The sequence below is a fragment of the Mustela nigripes genome, chromosome 14 (genome assembly GCF_022355385.1).
Source record: "Mustela nigripes isolate SB6536 chromosome 14, MUSNIG.SB6536, whole genome shotgun sequence".
Classification (NCBI taxonomy): Eukaryota; Metazoa; Chordata; class Mammalia; order Carnivora; family Mustelidae; genus Mustela; species Mustela nigripes.
This window is the reverse complement of record NC_081570.1, coordinates 30,375,579-30,394,422: the sequence shown is the minus strand read 5'-3', so window position 1 is coordinate 30,394,422 and position 18,844 is coordinate 30,375,579. Positions and strand designations below refer to the sequence as shown.

The 18,844-nt window shown below is 40.1% G+C and overlaps 1 protein-coding gene across 2 annotated transcripts in view; it reads left to right on the top strand.

Annotated features, from left to right (window-relative positions):
- The window catches only part of TRIT1 (tRNA isopentenyltransferase 1), a 49,481-nt gene that overhangs the window by 14,470 nt on the left and 16,167 nt on the right, over positions 1-18,844 (top strand). The window contains exon 2 of one of the 2 annotated variants that reach the window (XM_059374221.1): positions 14,269-14,411. The exons of the other annotated variant lie outside the window; for it this stretch is intronic. Within the exon in view, the coding sequence (XP_059230204.1) occupies positions 14,269-14,411 (143 nt within the window). The remainder of the gene's footprint in view (positions 1-14,268; positions 14,412-18,844) is intronic. 2 annotated transcript variants of the gene reach the window in all.

Genomic DNA, 18,844 nt, shown 5'->3' with positions numbered 1-18,844 from the left:
TTTTTTGCTATAATAAATGATGCGGAGATGAACATCTTCATACGTATATCTTTTTGGACTGTGTGATTCTCTCTTCAGGATAAATTCCTAGAATAGGAATACTGGATGAGAAGATGTACACATTACCTTCTCCCCCCTTCCAATTTTCTAAGATTATTAGAGGTTACTTACATTATTTTTCTTATTGAGGTGAAATTCACATAACATCAGCCATTTTATTTTTTTTTAACTTTTTTTTTTTTTTTAAAGATTTTATTTATTTGACAGACAGAAATCACAAGTATGCAGAAAGGCAGGCAGAGAGAGAGGAGGAAGCAGGTTCCCCACTGAGCAGAGAGCCCGGTGTGCGTCTTGATCCCAGGACCCTGGGATCATGACCTATGCCGAAGGCAGAGGATTTAACCCACTGAGCCACCCAGGTTCCCCAACATCAGCCATTTTATTGTATTTTTTTTTAAAGATTTTATTTATTTATTTGACAGAAATCACAAGTAGATGGAGAGGCAGGCAGAGAGAGAGAGAGAGAGGGAAGCAGGCTCCCCACTGAGCAGAAAGCCCCATGCGGGACTCGATCCCAGGACCCTGAGATCAGCGGCCCAACCCACTGAGCCACCCAGGCGCCCTTATTGTATTTTTTTTTTTTTTAAATATTTTATTTATTTATTTGACAGACAGAGATCACAAGTAGGCAGAGAGGCAGGCAGAGAGAGAGAGAGAGAGAGAGAGAGAGAGGGAAGCAGGCTTCCTGCGGAGCAGGGAGCCCGATGCGGGGCTCGATCCCAGGACCCTGAGATCATGACCCGAGCCGAAGGCAGCAGCCCAAACCACTGAGCCACCCAGGCGCCCCAACCCTTATTGTATTTTTTTAAAGGTTTTATTTATTTATTTGTCAGACAGCAACCACAGGTAGGTAGAGAGGCAGGCAGAGAGAGAGAGAGGAGGAAGCAGGCTCCCCGCTGAGCAGAGAACCTGATGCAGGGCTCCATCCCAGGACCCTGAGATCATGACCTGAGCTGAAGACAGAGGCTTAACCCACTGAGCCACCCAGGCGCCCTGTGTTTTTCTTTTTGAATGTCATGCTCATACCTGTGTGTGTCCATGTCTATATAGTGGTTTTCATTTTTGTGTTTATTGATTTGTAAGAGGATTTGTGTATTGTTAAGTGTTTTATTTTTTTAAGATTTTATTTATTCATTTGACAGAAATCACAAGTAGTCAGAGAGGCAGGCAGAGAGAGAGAGAGGAGGAAGCAGGCTCCCCGCTGAGCAGAGATCCGGATGCGGGGCTCAATCCCAGGATCCTGGGATCATGACCTGAGCTGAAGGCAGAGGCTTCAACCCACTGAGCCACCCAGGTGCCCCTGTATTGTTAAGTTTTAATCTTTTGTGCAGACTCCTGTGTTGGAAGTATTTTTTCAATTGGTCATATTTGTCTTTTGTATGATTTTTTTGGTCATAAATGTTTTGTTTTGTTATTTTTTTAAGGATTTTATTTATTTATTTATCAGAGGGAGGTGGGGGAAGCAAAAGCAGGGGGAGAGGCAGCCATTAGGGAGGAGCAGACTCCCAGCTGGGCAAGGACCCCCATGCAGAACTCTATCCCAGCACCCTGGGGTCATGACCTGAGCTGAAGGCAGATGCTTTACCAATGGAGCCACCCAGATGTCTCGTCATAAATGTTTTAAATTTGTATGTTCTTGTACATTTTTTTAAAAGTACAAGTTGGTTTTAACATTCTTTTAGAAATAGAATGTTATAGGGGTGCCTGGCTGGCTCAGTAGAGAGTGTGACTTTTGATCTTGAGGTTGTGAATTCAAGCCCCATGTTGGGCATAGAGCTTGTTTTTAAAAAGTGAGAATGTTGTAATAGATTTATAATTTGTTGAACCGTTGGAACTTACAGATGTGGCTAAAAAATATTATTGACGTTCTAGTGTGAATGAAGGTATATCCAAGAAGTCCTTGCCTTCACTGTGCCTGTTGCTCTTCCCTTGCGGTCCCCTACACATGATGTAGCAGAGGAAATAAGGGATTCTACATTGTCGGGACTGGTACTCTTGGTTAGCTACCGAGCTATCCAGTCAGTTTCCTACTCTCCTTTTTTGGTTTATATCTTGCTAGTGCCTTGCGTAATTCTTATGGCAGTGGTTCTCGCTCTCAGGTGCACATTGCAGTCACCTGGAGAGCACTAAAAAACATTGGTTCCCAGGCTTATAGTATTCAGTAAAAGCCCGTTGATTAGAATTAGATGATTTGCTTAACTCTTCAGGTGCAGATATTCTTTCCTAATTTACAGCTTCACTCTGTGGTCTTCATTTAGCCTCTTTAGCCTGAGAGGCAGTTTTACTTACTGGGGAGACTGGGTTTTAGGCCTGCACAGCTTTGCCCCAACTCACTCCATAACCTGGGACAAGATACTGCCCTCCCTGGGCTTTAGTTTCCTCTTTGGCTATATTAGGGAGGGGAACTGATTAGATTAAATCAGGGATGGGCAGCCTTTTTCTCTTAAGGTCCAGATAGTAAACATTTTAGGCTTTGTGGGTCATAACAGTGTCTGTCACAGGGTCTAAGGCTCCTTTTAGCTCTGGTGTTTTGTGGTTCCCTTCTTTCAAACCCTAGCCAGAGGTCTCACTTAGAACCACCAAGGAAAATCTTGTTTAACCACCAGTTAAATACAGACAATATCAAGTACTTATATAGTGCTTACCACACTTGCCTGCAACCATTTTACATATTTTACCTGTATTAACTCTCATCTTCAGAATAACCCAGTGAGGAGTATAGGTGCTATTATTATTCTCATTTTATAGATTAGGAAACCTGAGGCAAAGAAAAATTAGAAACTTAAATAATCTGCAACATGAAGTTGAGTAGTAGAGCCAGAATTTGAACCTAGGCATTCTGGCTCGATTTTACTCTACTCTCTCTCTCTAACTTAGACCTAGACCTCCAGATAATATATACTCTATCATAGGGATCTTGAAAGAAAATATCACTGAAACCCTCAAAAAATGGGCCAATCTTGAGGCTGTAAAAAAAAGTGACCACAGAGAGGAACTTTATTTATTTTATTTTCTCAAAAGACCCCTTTTGTTTCTGTCCCAGCATTATAGTCACATGGCATTGTCTTTGTGTATATTTTTAGCTTTCTATCACATTTACTCTTTAACAGTGAAGGGGTTCAGTGTATGAAAGCAGGCTTCTCCTCAGTTTCTGGAATTTAATTTCACCTTAGTAAGAATTCATTACTTCAAGCAAACAAACAGACCAGAGTCAAATGGGGATAAAAATTCTACTGGTAAGAGGCAGCAGAAACAGCTTGTGTTATATATAGGCAGAGCCTCAAGGCTTTAGTTGTCTCTGCTCCCAGTCAGTTATATGTCCAGGGAAGCTTTCTGAGCCTCCATATTCTCAAGTATAAAATTTTAAGTGATTGGACTGGGCCCATGATCTCTGAATTTCCTTATATCCATTCTTCACCAGGGTTTGCAGGTAGACCTCCAAGCGGCCACAGCAGACGCTCTTCGTTGCAGAGTTTCTCATGCTTTAATTTAAAAGTACGTGCCAGTTTTGCATTCTCCGCCCTGATCTATGTTTATTTAGATGTAAAAATGTTTCAGGTTCTTTTTACCATTTAGTTAGATTGGTGCCCTTGAAGAATGCATAGTAAGTATACTATGCATGCACCTCTCAGTTTGAGAAGCATGACCTTCTATTAAGATTCTAGTCCCCTTTCCTTTTTTTTCTTTTTTCCATTTAGGTTTTATTTTTAAGTAATTTCTATGCCATTCGTGGGGCTTGAACTTATAACCCTGAATTCAAGAGTTGCATGCTTCACCAACTGAGCCAGCCAGGCACAACCCCCCCCCCCCCGCAACCCCTTTTCTCTTAAATGGGGATAACAATTGGAAGAGTAAAAGTCATGATCTGGACTATAATTTCCAAACCACTCCTCTCACCAGGCTGACTGAACATATTAGTACAGGTTCTCCTGCTTTCTGAGCATCTTAATCTGCCTGATTTAGTCAGCATGTCTGCAGTTGAACTTCGGCCAAATAAAGGTAAAAGGAGTAGTTGCCTGCCATGATGTTCCTGCAGCTAGTTCATTCTTTCTTAATAAAGTGTTACATTTTTAAAAAGTCATCCTTTTATTAAGAAAGAAAAGTTAAGCAAGAGATTGACCTTTTTCCTACTTTTCCACATCTATTCAGTTGAATAACAAATTCAAATTCAAATTCCTTCAATTGAGAAGCAAAATCATCTTTCTGGTGAGTGCCAACATCCTTTAAAAAAATAAATTTTCGGGTGCCTGGGTGGCTCAGTGGGTTAAAGCCTCTGCCTTCAGCTCAGGTCATGATCCCAGCGTTCTGGGATCGAGCCCCACATTGGGCTCTCTGCTCTGCAGGGAGCCTGCTTCCTCCCCTCTCTCTCTGCCTGCCTCTCTGCCTACTTGTGATCTCTTGTCTGTCAAATAAATAAATAAAATCTTTAAAAAAAAGTAAAAAATAAATTTTCCTTTTACCATTCTATGCCAAGATTCTTTTTTCTTAAATTTGGGCTCTTAGAATTAAAGGGGGTGTTAGAAATGAGGAGCTTGAGGTTCCAGGAAAGAAAGCTGATATCCCAAAGTCACAGAGCTGATTTGTATAGAACGGAGATTAGGAACATGCTGGGAAAAGAACAATAAGAAGTCAGAAGACATGGGGTGCCTGGGTGGCTCAGTGGGTTAAGCCGCTGCCTTCAGCTCAGGTCATGATCTCAGGGTGCTGGGATTGAGCCCCACATTGGGCTCTCTGCTCAGCAGGGAGTCTGCTTCCTCCTCTCTCTCTGCCTGCCTCTCTGCTCTGCCTACTTGTGATCTCTCTCTGTCAAATAAATAAATAAAATCTTAAAAAAAAAAAAAAGTCAGAAGACATGGATTAAAAGTTTGCCTCTGCCACTAACTTGCTCTGTGGCTTTGGGAAGGTTACATAACGTGTCTAAATTTTTCATTTCCTCATTGGTAAAATAGAGACCAACGTAACATAGGATGTGAAATTTTTAACATAGGATTTAGCACTCTGCCTCAGGCATGGCATATTTATTGAGTATACTCCATGTATCATTAGGTACCATGTTAGGTGTTGGGCCTAGGGACAAAATACCCAGTTTCTTCCCTTGGAACTTGTAGTCTAATGGAGATAGAACTTACTGTCCCTGACTTTAAAATACTTCTGTGATACAGGTAAAGGCAACGTACTGGGGGGGCAGAGAGGACAAGCACACAAGGAGTAGGAATGAGAAGTGATCTCAAAGCAGGCTTTCATCAGGAGGTGGATGCTAGAGTTTGGGGATAGATAAGATCAGATTTTCATTTTAGAAAGCTCCCCAGCTGCAGTGTGGGCATAAATTGGGGGGTTATAGCAAAGGTGGGAAGATCAACAAGGAAGCTGATGGAATGGACAGTCTAGTAGGGGAAATCACGAAGCCTTCAGATGGTGTAATGGCAGTGAAGTAACGAGGAAGTGGTGATGGTGAGCTTTGAGATCATTTTAGGAACAAGTATGGACAAAAGTTGAAGGATTGAAAATGTGGGGAGAGATTGGGATACAGAGATATAGGATCACTTCAAGGTTTTTGGTTTGATTATCTCGTGGTTACTCAAATACACCTGGGAAGATCAGGAGTTCAGTTTTGGACATAGGGAGTTACAGGTGTCTGGAGTGCTGCTGCTGCTGCTGCGGATGATAGCTAACATTCATTGACTGCTTCCTATAGGGCAGGCCCCAGTCCATATTCTTCACATGGATTAATTATTTAATTTTCATCATAACCCTTTGAGGTTAGGTTTAAAATGAGCCTCACTTTATAAATAAAGTCTGAGGCACAGAGAAATTCATTAACTTGCCCACGGTTACATAGCTAATAAGTAGTGGAGCCAGGACTTTAAATTGAGGCAACATGGCTCATGTTTTTACTGTTAACAGCTTCACTATATTAAATGCCTCTCAACGATGATGAAAATGTCCACTAGACAGTTGAAAATAAAGGTCTGGCATCAAGAGAGAACGAGATTGTAGATAAGGATTTGGGGCGTTAGCACAAAAATGTTATAGAAACCATGATTGTCTGACAGTTCAGAGTTTAGAAATAGCAGGCAGACACCATAGGGTTGGACATTTCTCATTATTGTTACCATGACAGATATTGCTAATACATCAGTGGTTGGCTTTAGTAGGGAAACTGAGGAAGGGCCAGTGAGATAGGGAGAAAAACTGGAGAGATTGCTGCCATTGAAATTCCAAAGGAGAATGATTTAAAAGAGAGTGGAGTGGTATCAGATTGTTGTTTTTTCCATTAAACGTGTTGAGTGTTAATATTTGACAGTCGGGGTTCATTAGTGATCTCAGGGAGTGAGATATCCATGGAACAGAGGGGAGCAGCTAGCAGAGAAGATAGGTAATTGTTTTGATTCATAATCTGTGATTCTGGTTTTCAAAGCAGATGTAATCTATAGAGGCAAGGAAGTGATTGAAGAACTTCAGGATCTAATTTGGATTGGGAAGGAAATGAAGTCAAAAGGGGGAAGGAAAGAAAAACAAATGGGGGTGGGGTGGGCAGCTTTTCCTCATGCTTGTGGACAGCAGTGTTGGGCACTGTAGCCAACCTGCATTCAGACACAGCTCCATGATCTGCCCAGTGCTCAGGATTTTGCTGATTAACAAACCCAGTAGGACCACCCTACAGCATGACAACCATAAAGGGATGGAGCCTTACGTGAGTGATCTTTAGTTGTACGCTTAAAGATTTGGGGGAGTTTCTCCAAGGTAGAATTTCTTTGGATCAGTGTTTCTAAACCTCAGGACTGTTGACATTCTTTGGCTGGATAATTTTTTGTTGTGTGTGTGTCTGGTGGGGGGTGTTCTTGCATTGTAGGATGTTTAGCATCATCCCTGACCTCTGCCCACTAGATACCAGCCACACCTCCACCCCTGCAGTTGTGACAGCCAAAAATGTTTCTTGACTTTGCCAAATGTCCCCTGGTAGACAATTTACTTCTGGTTGATAACACAGCTCTAGATTCTGCAAGTTTTCCTCTAGGTCTCTGTTGTAAATTTTACTCACTTTGATTAGTGCCTCTGGGCACTTTAGCACCTTGATTTGGCGAGTCCGGGTTATTTCAGTTTTGTGGCCTTTTTCCAGAACATTTCACTCTGGAAATAAACTCTCAATAGAGGTGAGACAGAAGCATATTTCCTTCTAGTACCCAGTTAAATACCTAGAACGTTAAATGCTTAGTGGTTATGAGATTTAAAGAAGATGATTACACTCAAACTTTATTATCTCTCAAACTTTGATATCATTTGTCTCTTTATAGTAGTTATTTGTATCTGTGTCTCTTGCTAGCCTGGACTCCTAGAGGACAGGGACCCTTTTTTAATCTTCTTTGAATGCCTAACATCTTGCAGAATATCTGGCACATAATAGGCTACACTCTCAGTAAATGTTTGCTGAAATAAGTCAGTTATGTTGATAACTGGCTAAGTAGGTGAAACCTGTAATTTTTCAGAGTATTTCAGTTATCAGACCTTACAAAGAGGTCAGAGTTCCCTTAGTATTGACAAAAATCAGATTTGTGCAGAGAGAAGCATTTTATCCAGTCATTTCTGTGTACACAGATCACAGGTGTCCTCTGGGAGAATAGGAAATGGAACAGAGTGACATGCTGGCTTTAGAAGATAAAACAGATCCTTTAAGCTCTTCCTAGCACCCAGGGCTGGCTGACAGATAGGTGGAGTCACACTGAAACTATAATTGAAGCTGGAAAATATAAGGCAATCAGCTACAAACCTGGTAGGGTATTGTTTTCTGAGCAGGTAATAAGATAAGCCCAGTTGTGGGATTTATGATGTGAATACCTGTATGGGCCAAATGTGACATTTACAAAATTGATTGGTTTCTGCATTTGTTTAGATATTTATCCTTAGTGCAGATGTGTAGAATCTGTTGTGTTTTTGCTTTTTGTCTGGGTGGTATGATTTTAATTGATAAATAATGTATGTCATAAAATGCATAATTCATGGAGCTTCTGGCAAGCTCAGTTGGTGGAGTGTGCAGCTCTTGTTCTTGGGGATATAGGTTCATACCCCATGTTGGGTGTAGAGATTCCTTAAAAATAAAAGCTAAAATAATGAATAGTTTGTAACTGTATAGTTCAGTAAGTTATCCAAAAAGTGAGGGTGCCTGAGTGGCTCAGTTGGTTAAGTGACTGCCTTCAGCTCAGGTCATGATCCTGGAGTCCCGGGATTGAGTCCCACATTGGGCTTCCTGCTTGGCAGGGAGTCTGCTTCTCCCTCTGATCCTCCCTCTTCTCATGCTCTCTCTCTCATTCTCTCTCTCAAATAAATAAATAAAATCTTTAAAAAAAAAGAAAGTGAAAATACCTGTGTAATCAAAACTCAGTTCAAGAAATTGAACATTACCAGTCCTCTCAATGATTTTTTTAAAAAAATATTTTATTTATTTATTTGACAGACAGATATCACAAGTAGGCAGAGAGGCAGGCAGAGAGAGAAGTAGGCTCCCTGCTGGGCAGAGAGTCCGATGTGGGGCTCGATCTCAGGACCCTGGGATCATGACCTGAGCCGAAGGCAGAGGCTTTAACCCACTGAGCCACCCAGGTGCCCCTCTCAATGATTTTAAAAGTTATGATGTGATCCAGCAATTCCATTTCTGGGTATATACTAAAAAGAATTGAAAAATTCAGGGGGGTGCCTTGGTGGTTCAATCCATTGTCTGCCTTTGGCTCAGGTCATGATCCCAGCAACCTGGAATCAAGTTCCGAATTGGGCTTCCTGCTCAGGCGGGTAGTCTGCTTCTCCCTCTCCCTTTCCTGCTCCCCCTGCTCATGTACTCTTTGTCTCTCAAATAAACAAATAAAACCTCTTAAAAATTTTAAAAAGAAAAAGAATTGAAAAATTCAACAAATTTTTGAAAATTTCATTTCATTGCTAATATTCACTGGTTTCTTATTATACCAAAAAATCTGTCTTCCAAGTCTTTTGTTATGGTAAACTATATGTGGTTAAATATACATGACATAAAATTTACTATTTTACCATACATTATGCACATTTACTGTTCTCCAACGATCATCACCCTCCATCTCCAGAACTTTTTTGGTCTTCCCAAAGTGAAATTCTGTACCTGTTTTATACTTCCCCATTCTTCTCTGCCCCAGCCCCTGGCAAGCACCATTCTACTTTCTGCCTTAGAATTTAACCACTTTAGTTCTGTCATAGAAGTAGAATCCTACAATATTTGTCTTTTTGTTTCTGGGTTATTTCACTTAGTATGATGTCTTCAAGGTTCTTCCATGTTATAGTATGTGTCAGAATTTCCTTCCTTTTTAAGGTTGAATAATTTTCCATTATATGTATACAGCACATTTTGTTTATCCATTCATTCATGATGAACATGGATTGCTTCTACCTTTGGCTTCTGTGAATAATGCTGCTATGAACATGGGTACATAAATATCTCTTCAGCTCCCTGCTTTCAGTTCTTTTGGGTTTGTACCCAGAAGTGGAGTACTGGATCATACAGTAATTCTATTTTATTTGTATATATATAAATTATTTATTTATGAGAGACAGAGAGAGAGAGGAAGAGGGAGAAGCAGGCTCCCTGTGAAGCAGGGAGTATGATATGGGATTCGATCCCAGGACCCCAGGACCATGACCCGAGCTGAAGGCAGATGCTTCAACTGACTGAGCCACCCAGGTGCCCCTATTTTTTATATTTTTATGGGGCTTGAACTCACAACCTTGAGATCAAGAGTCACATGCTCTACAGACTGAGTCAGCCAGGCACCCCACTATTTTTTATGTTTTGATGAATCATTGTACTGTTTTCCATCCATAGCTGCATCATTTTATATTCCCACCAGCAAAGCACAGGGGTTCTAATGTCTCTACATCTGCACCAACATTTATTATTTTCTGTTTTTTGACGGTAGCCATCTTAGTGGGCATGAAGCGCACCCAAATATTTTTAAAGTAACTTTTTGCTAGGGGAAATTTCCAGCATATAAAAAGTTAGAGTGGATGCTAGTCGAACTGCTGTGCATCTCACCTCACTTCAGTAGTTAGGAACACTTGTCTGATCTTATTTCAGTTAGTTTGTTCTCCCTACCCCATTATTGGAACATGGGTCCCAGCCTTCATATACTTTTTTTCCCTATTGTAAAAAGCAGAAAATAAACATAAAATTTTTTTTTTAAAAGATTTTATTTATTAATTTGACAGAGAGAAATCACAAGTAGACAGAGAGGCAGCCAGAGAGAGAGAGAGGGAAGCAGGCTCTCTGCCGAGCAGAGAGCCCGATGCGGGACTCGATCCCAGGACTCTGAGATCATGACCTGAGCCGAAGGCAGCGGCTTAACCCACTGAGCCACCCAGGCGCCCCAAACATAAAATTTTTTAAAGATTTATTTATTTATTTGAGAGAGAGAATGTGAGAGCAAGGGGAGGGGCAGGCAGAAGGAGAGGGAGAGAGAATCCTCAAGCAGACTCCTCACTGAGCCCAGATCCCAACATGAGACTTGATCCCAGGATCCTGAGATCATGACCTGAGCCAAAATCAAGACTTGGTTGCTCGACCAACTGAGCCCCCCAGGTGCCCCTATAACCATAAAATTTTAATGTTATGAATGTTACTGCAAATTTTACTTGCACAGTTGTTCTGCCTTTCATTCAGTGATCATAATCCTTTTTTTTTTTTTTTTTTTCCTAAAGTAATCTCTACACCCAGTATGGGGCTTGAACTCATCATCCCAAAAGAGTCAGGTGCTCATCAATCAGAGAAAGACAATCATCATATGGTTTCACTTCTATATGGAATATAAGAAATAGCACAGAGGACCACAGGAGAAGGGACGGAAAACTGAATGGGAAGAAATTAGACAGGGAGACAAACCATGAGAGACTGTTGACTCTGGGAAATTGAGAGTTGTAGAAGGGGAATAGGGTAACTGGGTGATTAGCATTAAGGAGGACACATGATGTGATGAGCACTGAGTGTTATATGCAACTAATGCATCAGTGAACACTACATCAAAACTAATGATGTACTATGTGTTGGCTAAATGAATGGGAAAAAAAAAAAGTGTTGGATGCTCTACCGATTGAGCCAGCCAGTGATCATAATTCCTGTGTCAGGGGCACCTGGGTGGCTCAGTGGGTTGGAGCCTCTGCCTTCGGCTCAGGTCATGATCCCAGGGTTCTGGGATCGAGCCCCGCATCGGGCTGTCTGCTCCGCAGAGAGCCTGCTTCCTCCTCTCTCTCTCTCTCTGCCTGCCTCTCTGCCTACTTGTGATCTCTGTCTGTCAAATAAATAAATAAATAAAATCTTTAAAAAAAAAATTCCTGTGTCATTATTAACAAATTTCTTTGCAGCATCATTCTTGCTCTAATGCAATGCAGATATAGATGTACTTTACATATGCCCTTCATCTACCCTTCCCTTCTTGCTTGTTAAAAATTTATTCATGGAGGACGCCTGGGTGGCTCAGTCGTTAAGCATCTGTCTTTGGCTCAGATCATGATCACAGGGTCCTGGGATCGAATCTGCTTCAGGCTCCTTGCTCAGTGTGGAGCCTGCTTCTCCTTCTGCCTGTGCTGCCTGCTGCTCCCCGTTTGTACGCGCGCGCTCTCTCTCTCTGACAAATAAATAAATAAAATCTTTTGAAAAATTTATTCATGGGTAAAATGAAAAAATACACAGTAGCTGTGATCACAAGTTGCAGTCATTTGTAAGCTCAACTATAACAGCACATCAGTAGCTATTGAAAGAAGTCATATTAGAATGGAAGACTGAAACAACATTATTATAGACATAACCTTGGATCGGTTCTAATTTCTTTTAAAAAATATTTTTATTCGTGTGTACCTCAGTATAGTGTATACCTCAAAGTTAAGGACTCCTTTTTTTTTTTTAACATAACTATAAAACCATATGATACCTAAAAATAAACAATCCTTTTATCATCAGTTATCCACTTAGTATCACCCATATCTTTATGCCCAGTTTCTTTTAATTCAGTGGTATGGGAAATGAAAAGTTGACAAATCACTCAAAGAGGACAATTTACACTGGTAACCAAGATGTAGTACTTTTGTGTGTATTAGTTTTTGTTAACTCTGTGAGCAAGACGTCTAGTTTTAATACTCTTTTCTTCTTGAAACCATTAATTACTTTTCCTTCTTTCTGATATTTGTTGGCATTTGTATATACCATAAACAGTACAGTAGGCCACTTCCTTTAATAAATAAGGTGAGCCTTGTTCTGGGCTTACCTTCTGTTTGATTTATGTTGATGTGATTATTTAAACTTACCATTTTTAGGAGTTCTAGAAGATACACATAAAGGCAGGACTCAGGATGAAATTTTATCTACAAACTTATGTATCTGATAGGATTTACTGGGAGAGATATTTACATTTTGGCTTTTTGGAGGTGGGGAATGGTAACTGGGCATTTTCAACTATGCCTTTTCCTTTTTTTTTAATTTTAAGATTTTACGTATTTATTTGAGAGATCGAAAGAACGAGTGGGATCAGGGTCAGAGACAGAAGCAGACTCCCTCAGGGAGCCCGACATGGTATTCGATCCCGGGACCCTGGGATTGTGACCTGAGTTGAAGGCAGACACTTAACCAACTCAGCCACCTAGGCACCCAAAACATGCAATTATTAACTCCTTTCCTTCCTTTACTTTTCTTAATTTGTGCGGAAGACTGCAATGTACAGTATGTGCTACAGCACTTTATAATGTCAGAAGGACATCTTATTCAAGATGTACAAAAAAGAACACCCTGTGATTTAAGATTCCATCAGTTTTTGGGTGTGAGAATGCAAGTCTGTTGTCAAGTGCAGATTAAATGAGTTAAAGGCAGAGCTGGTTCTTTCCCTATAGCTCTTTATATTTCTTCTGTGCACTATTTTACTAATTAACAATTTTCTTTTACTTGAAGATAGCTTATATTCTTGTTGGGTAAATAACCTTGGTCATTAAGAGCATGAAAGCTTCAGAGTGATAATGACATTAAACTTATTTACTATTCTCCTTGCACTGTGATAGTAGTAGTGGTTGTAATACAGGTAGTTACGTAATGATCCTGTATAGTGATGCAGTGTGGTAGGCTAAAACTAAGTGCTTTGCATGTATTAACTCACTTAATCCACACAACAACCCCATGAGATAGATACTGTTATCCTCATTTACTGATGAGGGATTGAGGTAGAGAGAGGTTAGTAACTGACTACTCCATAAGTACAAAGAACTGGGAACTGGCAGAGCTAGGAATTGATCTGAGGCAGCCTGGCGCCAGCGTCCTTCCTCCTAACCATTATACTGTACTGTACTTAATCGACACTCATGTAAGTAAAGGGAAATGTGAGATAAAAAATGCTTTTAACATCTTTGTGGGCTCTATGGAACTTATTATTTGTTCATTCAATGCTCCCTGTAGAATCAGTGATTACAGAGAGAACATTTAATCTCAAAGCATTCATCCCTATTTCCAAACTAGTATTTTCAGATCTGTTCTCCATCTGAGACCTTGCATTTAGAAGAAGTACATTTGAACTTTTTAGTTGAATTGGCAGATCAAGAGCTTACAGACAGGATATTGCCTTTGAGTATTTAGACTGCATGTGCTGACCCCCTGAAGCAGTAATTTGGTTAGATCACAATGTTTCCATTACAGTACAGCAGTATTAGGGGTTCTGACTTCAAAGTGTGTATGTGTGTGTTTTATATGTATCTTTGTAAATAGGCCACTTCTCTAAAAATGGAGCCAAGATTCTAAAAATCTCTCAGAGCCATTTAAATCCAAGAAATACCTAAGCATTTGAAGTAGAACTATGAGCAATGCAAATTGTTACCTTTCTGGAGACTTGTGATAAATAAAATAAATAAAACAATCTGCCCATTTTTAAACCTAAAGAACCTCCAATTAATCTTGCAGAAGTAGTTCTCAGTTGAGCATTGATTTACATACGCTTTTTATCTTGAAGTCTAAGCTAATAGCTACTATTTGATAAGAAAGTCAATGTTCTGTTTTCTTCTGCTTCCTTTGTCTTAGGTTTTTGTGGGTCTGCTGTGCTCTGAACACATAGGGTTAGAACACATCTATCCTGTGGCTTTGGATCAGTCATGTGTTTGGCTGGAGGGCACGTGTGCCTTTTAAGGAGGCAGGTGACTTTCTCATGCTTATTTTCTTTTCCCTAGGTTTATGAAGGCCTAGACATCATCACCAACAAAGTTTCTGCCCAAGAGCAGAGAATGTGCCAGCACCACATGATCAGCTTTGTGGATCCTCTCGTGACAAATTACACAGTTGTGGATTTCAGGAACAAGGCAACTGCTCTGATATCCTTAGGAAAGACAGCAACTGGGTTTGGTGGGTGCAAGGCAGTCCAAGCCAAGAAAGAAGTTTTCGTTTCAGTGACAGTTTCTTCTAAGCCAAGACTTAAGAAGAACCAGTAGGCAGCACCCCCATCAGAACTATATGGATCAAAAGATACAGTACCCTTGCTTCTCAGAGTGTTGTCAGACTGCAGCACCAGCCATCCCTTGGGCGCTTATTAGAAATGCTGAATTTGGGCCTCACTCCAGAACTACTGAATCAGAATCTGCATTTCACAAGAGTCCCAGGTGATTTATATGCATATTAAAATTTGAGAAGCTGTTTTAGTGGAAAGAACACTGAAAGGAACTAGAAGATCTGTGTTCTAGTCCCAGAACTGCCTCTTTGGACCAGTGAATTTTACTGGGTAGAACATTTACCCAACTCATCTTCAGTTTCCTACTCTTTAAATGGGGATACAAAATCAATTTACAAATATAGTGGAGTTATCGTTAGAATTTAATAGGGATTATTGGGTGGGGGAGGACTGCAAAAAGAAGATTTTTTTTTCTGTGATCAGTGATCTTTGATTGATTGATTGATTGATTAAGTAGATTGTACGCCCAGCATGGAGCCCAACACAGGGCTTAAACTCACAACCCTGAAATTAAGACCTGAGCTGAGGTCGAGTTAGACGCTTAAACAGCTGAGCCACCCAGGTGGCCCTTGTTATTTATTTTTTTTAAATTTAATTCCAGTATAGCTAACATATAGTGTTCTATTAGTTTCAACACCAGTATATTTTGGAAGAAAGAATAATATAAGGGGGGACTGTTCCTATGTTTTAATTGTCCAGGCTTCCAGATGGCGTAGCAGGCTGGCTCAGTTGGTAGAGTATGCAGCTCTCAATCACCAGTTTGTGAGCTCAAGCCCCACGTTGAGTATAGGGATTGCTTTAAAAAATTTGGACTGCCACATATTAAGACATGAGGAAAATTCATAATAACTATAATAGTATTGAATTTATGCTGGACAAATTTATGACACGGAATAGAAAACTCAGATGCAAATTAAAATGTTTATATATATTTATCTTATGATCAAGGTGGCATTTAAAACAATAGAGAATACAGTAGTTAATATTCCTGGGATAGCTAATCTTTTTGGAAAAAATAAAATTATGACCTCATTATGTATGACATAAATTGCAGATGGATTTCAGAGTTAAATATATGTATTTTTTAAAACTTTAAAACAAATGGGATAATAATTGAGTAGTTACGTGATTTTCAAGTAGGGAAGGACTCTGTAAATACACAGTTACTAAAAAAGTTCTTTTTAAAATTTTTATTTATTTATTTGATAGACACAGCGAGAGAGGGAACACAAAGTAGGGGGAGTGGGAGAGGGAGAAGCAGGCTTCCCACCGAGCAGGAAGCCCGATGTGGGGCTCCATCCTAGGACCCTGGGACCACGACCCTAGCCAAAGGTAGGCGCCTAATGACTGAGCCCACCCAAGCGGCCCTCTAAAGAAGTTACTTTAATGGATTTTTTTAACTCAATTTTTTCCTTTATTTTACTGTGTTAAATACAAAATTTACCACTTAACCATTTTTAAGTGTATAGTTCAGTTGTATTGAATCCCTTCACATTGTCGTGCAACCATCACCACCATCCATCTCCATAACCTTCTGGGTTTTTTTTTTTTTTTTTTTTAAGATTTTATTTATTTGACAGAGACCCAGTGAGAGAGGGAACACAAGCAGGGGGAGTGGAGAGGGAGGAGCAGGCTTCCTGCTGAGCAGAGAGCCCGACATGGGACTCAATCCCAGGACCCTGGCACCATGACCCAAGCCGAAGGTAGATGCTTAATGACTGAACCACCCAGGCACCCCTGTTTTTTTTTTTTGTTGTTGTTGTTGTTGTTTTGTAAGATTTATTTATTTAAGAGAGAGAGAGCATGAGTGGGAAGGTCAGAGGAAGAGGTAGAGAGAATCCCAAGCAGACTCCTTGTCCTATATGGGGCTTGATCCCAGGACCTTGAGATCATGACCTAAGCCAAAACCAAGATTCATGGATGTTAAACTGACTGTACACCTAGGCACCCCCTGCCTTTTTTAAACAGAAGTAGCTAGCTTCCAGTATATTCAAATTAAGAATTTGTGTCAGCAAGAATATATATCAACCAGAACTAGATATCTACTGTAGAGTAAACCTTGCCATGCGAGTGAGATAGGTGATAGATCTCATTCATAGTAGCATTGCTTTTGATGGCAAAAACAAACACCTAAATTCTTACTTACAGAAGAATGTATAAAATTTGCTTTGTTCATATAAGTACTTTTTCAGCAGTGAAAATGAATAAATTGTACCTACATGCAGCAGTCAATGTGGAAGAATCTCAGAAACAATAAAATGTGAGAAATTATAGACAGTCATACCGTACACATTCATACCATTTATCATAAAAGTTAAAATGCAGGCAAAACGGGTGCCTGGGTGGCTTAGTCAGTTGAACCTTCAGCTCAGGTCATGATCCCAGGGTCTTGGGATCAAGTCCCACATCTGGCAGTCTAACTGCTCAGTGGGGAGCCTGCTTCTCCCTCTCCCTCCACTGCTCCCCCTGTCTGTGCGTACACAACACTTGCTCGCTCTCTCTCTCTCTCTCTGTCCAATAAATAAACAAACAAAATCTTCAAAAAAAAAAAAAGGCAAGCAAAACTAACCAATATGTTTTTGAGGGAGTTATATACACATAAGGAATAATGTAAAGAAAAGCAAGGGAATAGTAAAACCAGACAATTCAGGATAGCAAATCTCAGGTTTCCCCACAGAGAGGGGAAGTAGGGAGTTGGGATGGGAGTGAATACATAGAAGCTTCAAAAGAATTGGTAATACTCCTTTTTTACATTGGGCTCATGAGTACATGTTTATTATTAAGCTTCATAATTTACATATGTTCTTTTATTTGTATTGAATATTTTTTTTTTTTAGAAAAAAAATTTTTTTAAAGGTTTTATTTATTTATTTGACAGACAGAGATCACAAGTAGGCAGAGAGGCAGGCAGAGAGAGAGAGGAGAAAGCAGGTTCCCTGCTGAGCAGAGAGCCTGATGTGGAGCTCTATCCCAGGACCCGGGATCATGACCTGAGCCGAAGGCAGAGGCTTTAACCCACTGAGCCACCCAGGCGCCCCTGTATTGAATATTTTATAATTAAAAATTAGCCTATTATAAACAAAATTAAAAAACACTACAGGCCAGAGGAAAAAAAGTTTGTAACATAGGAAAGGCAAATGGTTAATATCCTTACTATATAAAGAACTCATATGAATCAATATGAAAAATACTTAAAGGGCCTGAGTAGTAATTCACAAAGGAAGAAATACAAGTGATGGTAAACATGAAAAAGTGTTTTTAGCCTTGTTGTTAAGGCCATGCAAACCAAAATAATGAGATCATATTTTTTGCCTATCAAATAGGCAGAGATTAAAAATGCAGATAATTCTTGTCTTACCTGCTTTATGACACAGTTGTATCAGGTGAGATAATATATATGAAAGCCCTTGGCAAATTAAAACATATCACTAAATGTATGTTGTTGCTTTAAGACAATTTGGTTGTTCAAAAAGAGCTGATAGAAAATGGTTTCGGAGGGCAGTAAGGGATGACCCATCCCTTACAGAATTGGAGATTTCTGAGTTTAGGTAAGAACCTAAAATCAGAATGTCAGAACTGAAACTACCTTAAGAAGTATCCAGTTAACCTTCTTGATTTGACAGGCTAAGTAAGGTATTAGATACAGAGGCAGAGAGAAAGGTTTAGCCCAGTATCACAGTTGTTTCATGGATTAGGCAAGCAAGTTAAACCTTTTTCCACCAAGCATCTCCTATCCCATCTCCTTCCCTCTTTTCCACTCTCACCATTTTCCCCTTCCCTTTTTACTTCCCTTGCTCCCTTTCCCTTTGTTAATCATAGTATATATTTGAATTAATGTTACATTTACTGTAATTCTATGTTCCCTGTACTTAAGAGGAGGAATAGAGTTATTTCTCTTTTTAAAAAACAAATTGAGAGGGGTGCCTGATGGCTCAGTAGCTTAAGGGTCTGCTTTTGGCTTAGGTCATGGTCCCAGAATCCAGGGATGGAGCCCTGCATTGGGCTCTCTGCTCAGTGAGGAGTCTGCTTCTCCCTTTGCCCCTCACCAGGCTCTCTCTTGCTCTCTCCCTCTGTCTCTCTCAAATAAATAAAAAAAATCTTAAAACCCAACAACAACAAATAGAGAAAGACTGTTTCTTCTTTAATATCCTTGATTGGTAACAGCTTTCTTCTCAGCCCACCCCAACCTCTTGGGGTTCATGGGCTTCTGGTAGAAAAGAGGTCATCTATCTCTGTGCCCACAGACAGGCTGGCAAGGGAAGAAATGCACAAATGAGTCTTTGTCTAGGTTGAAAGTCTCT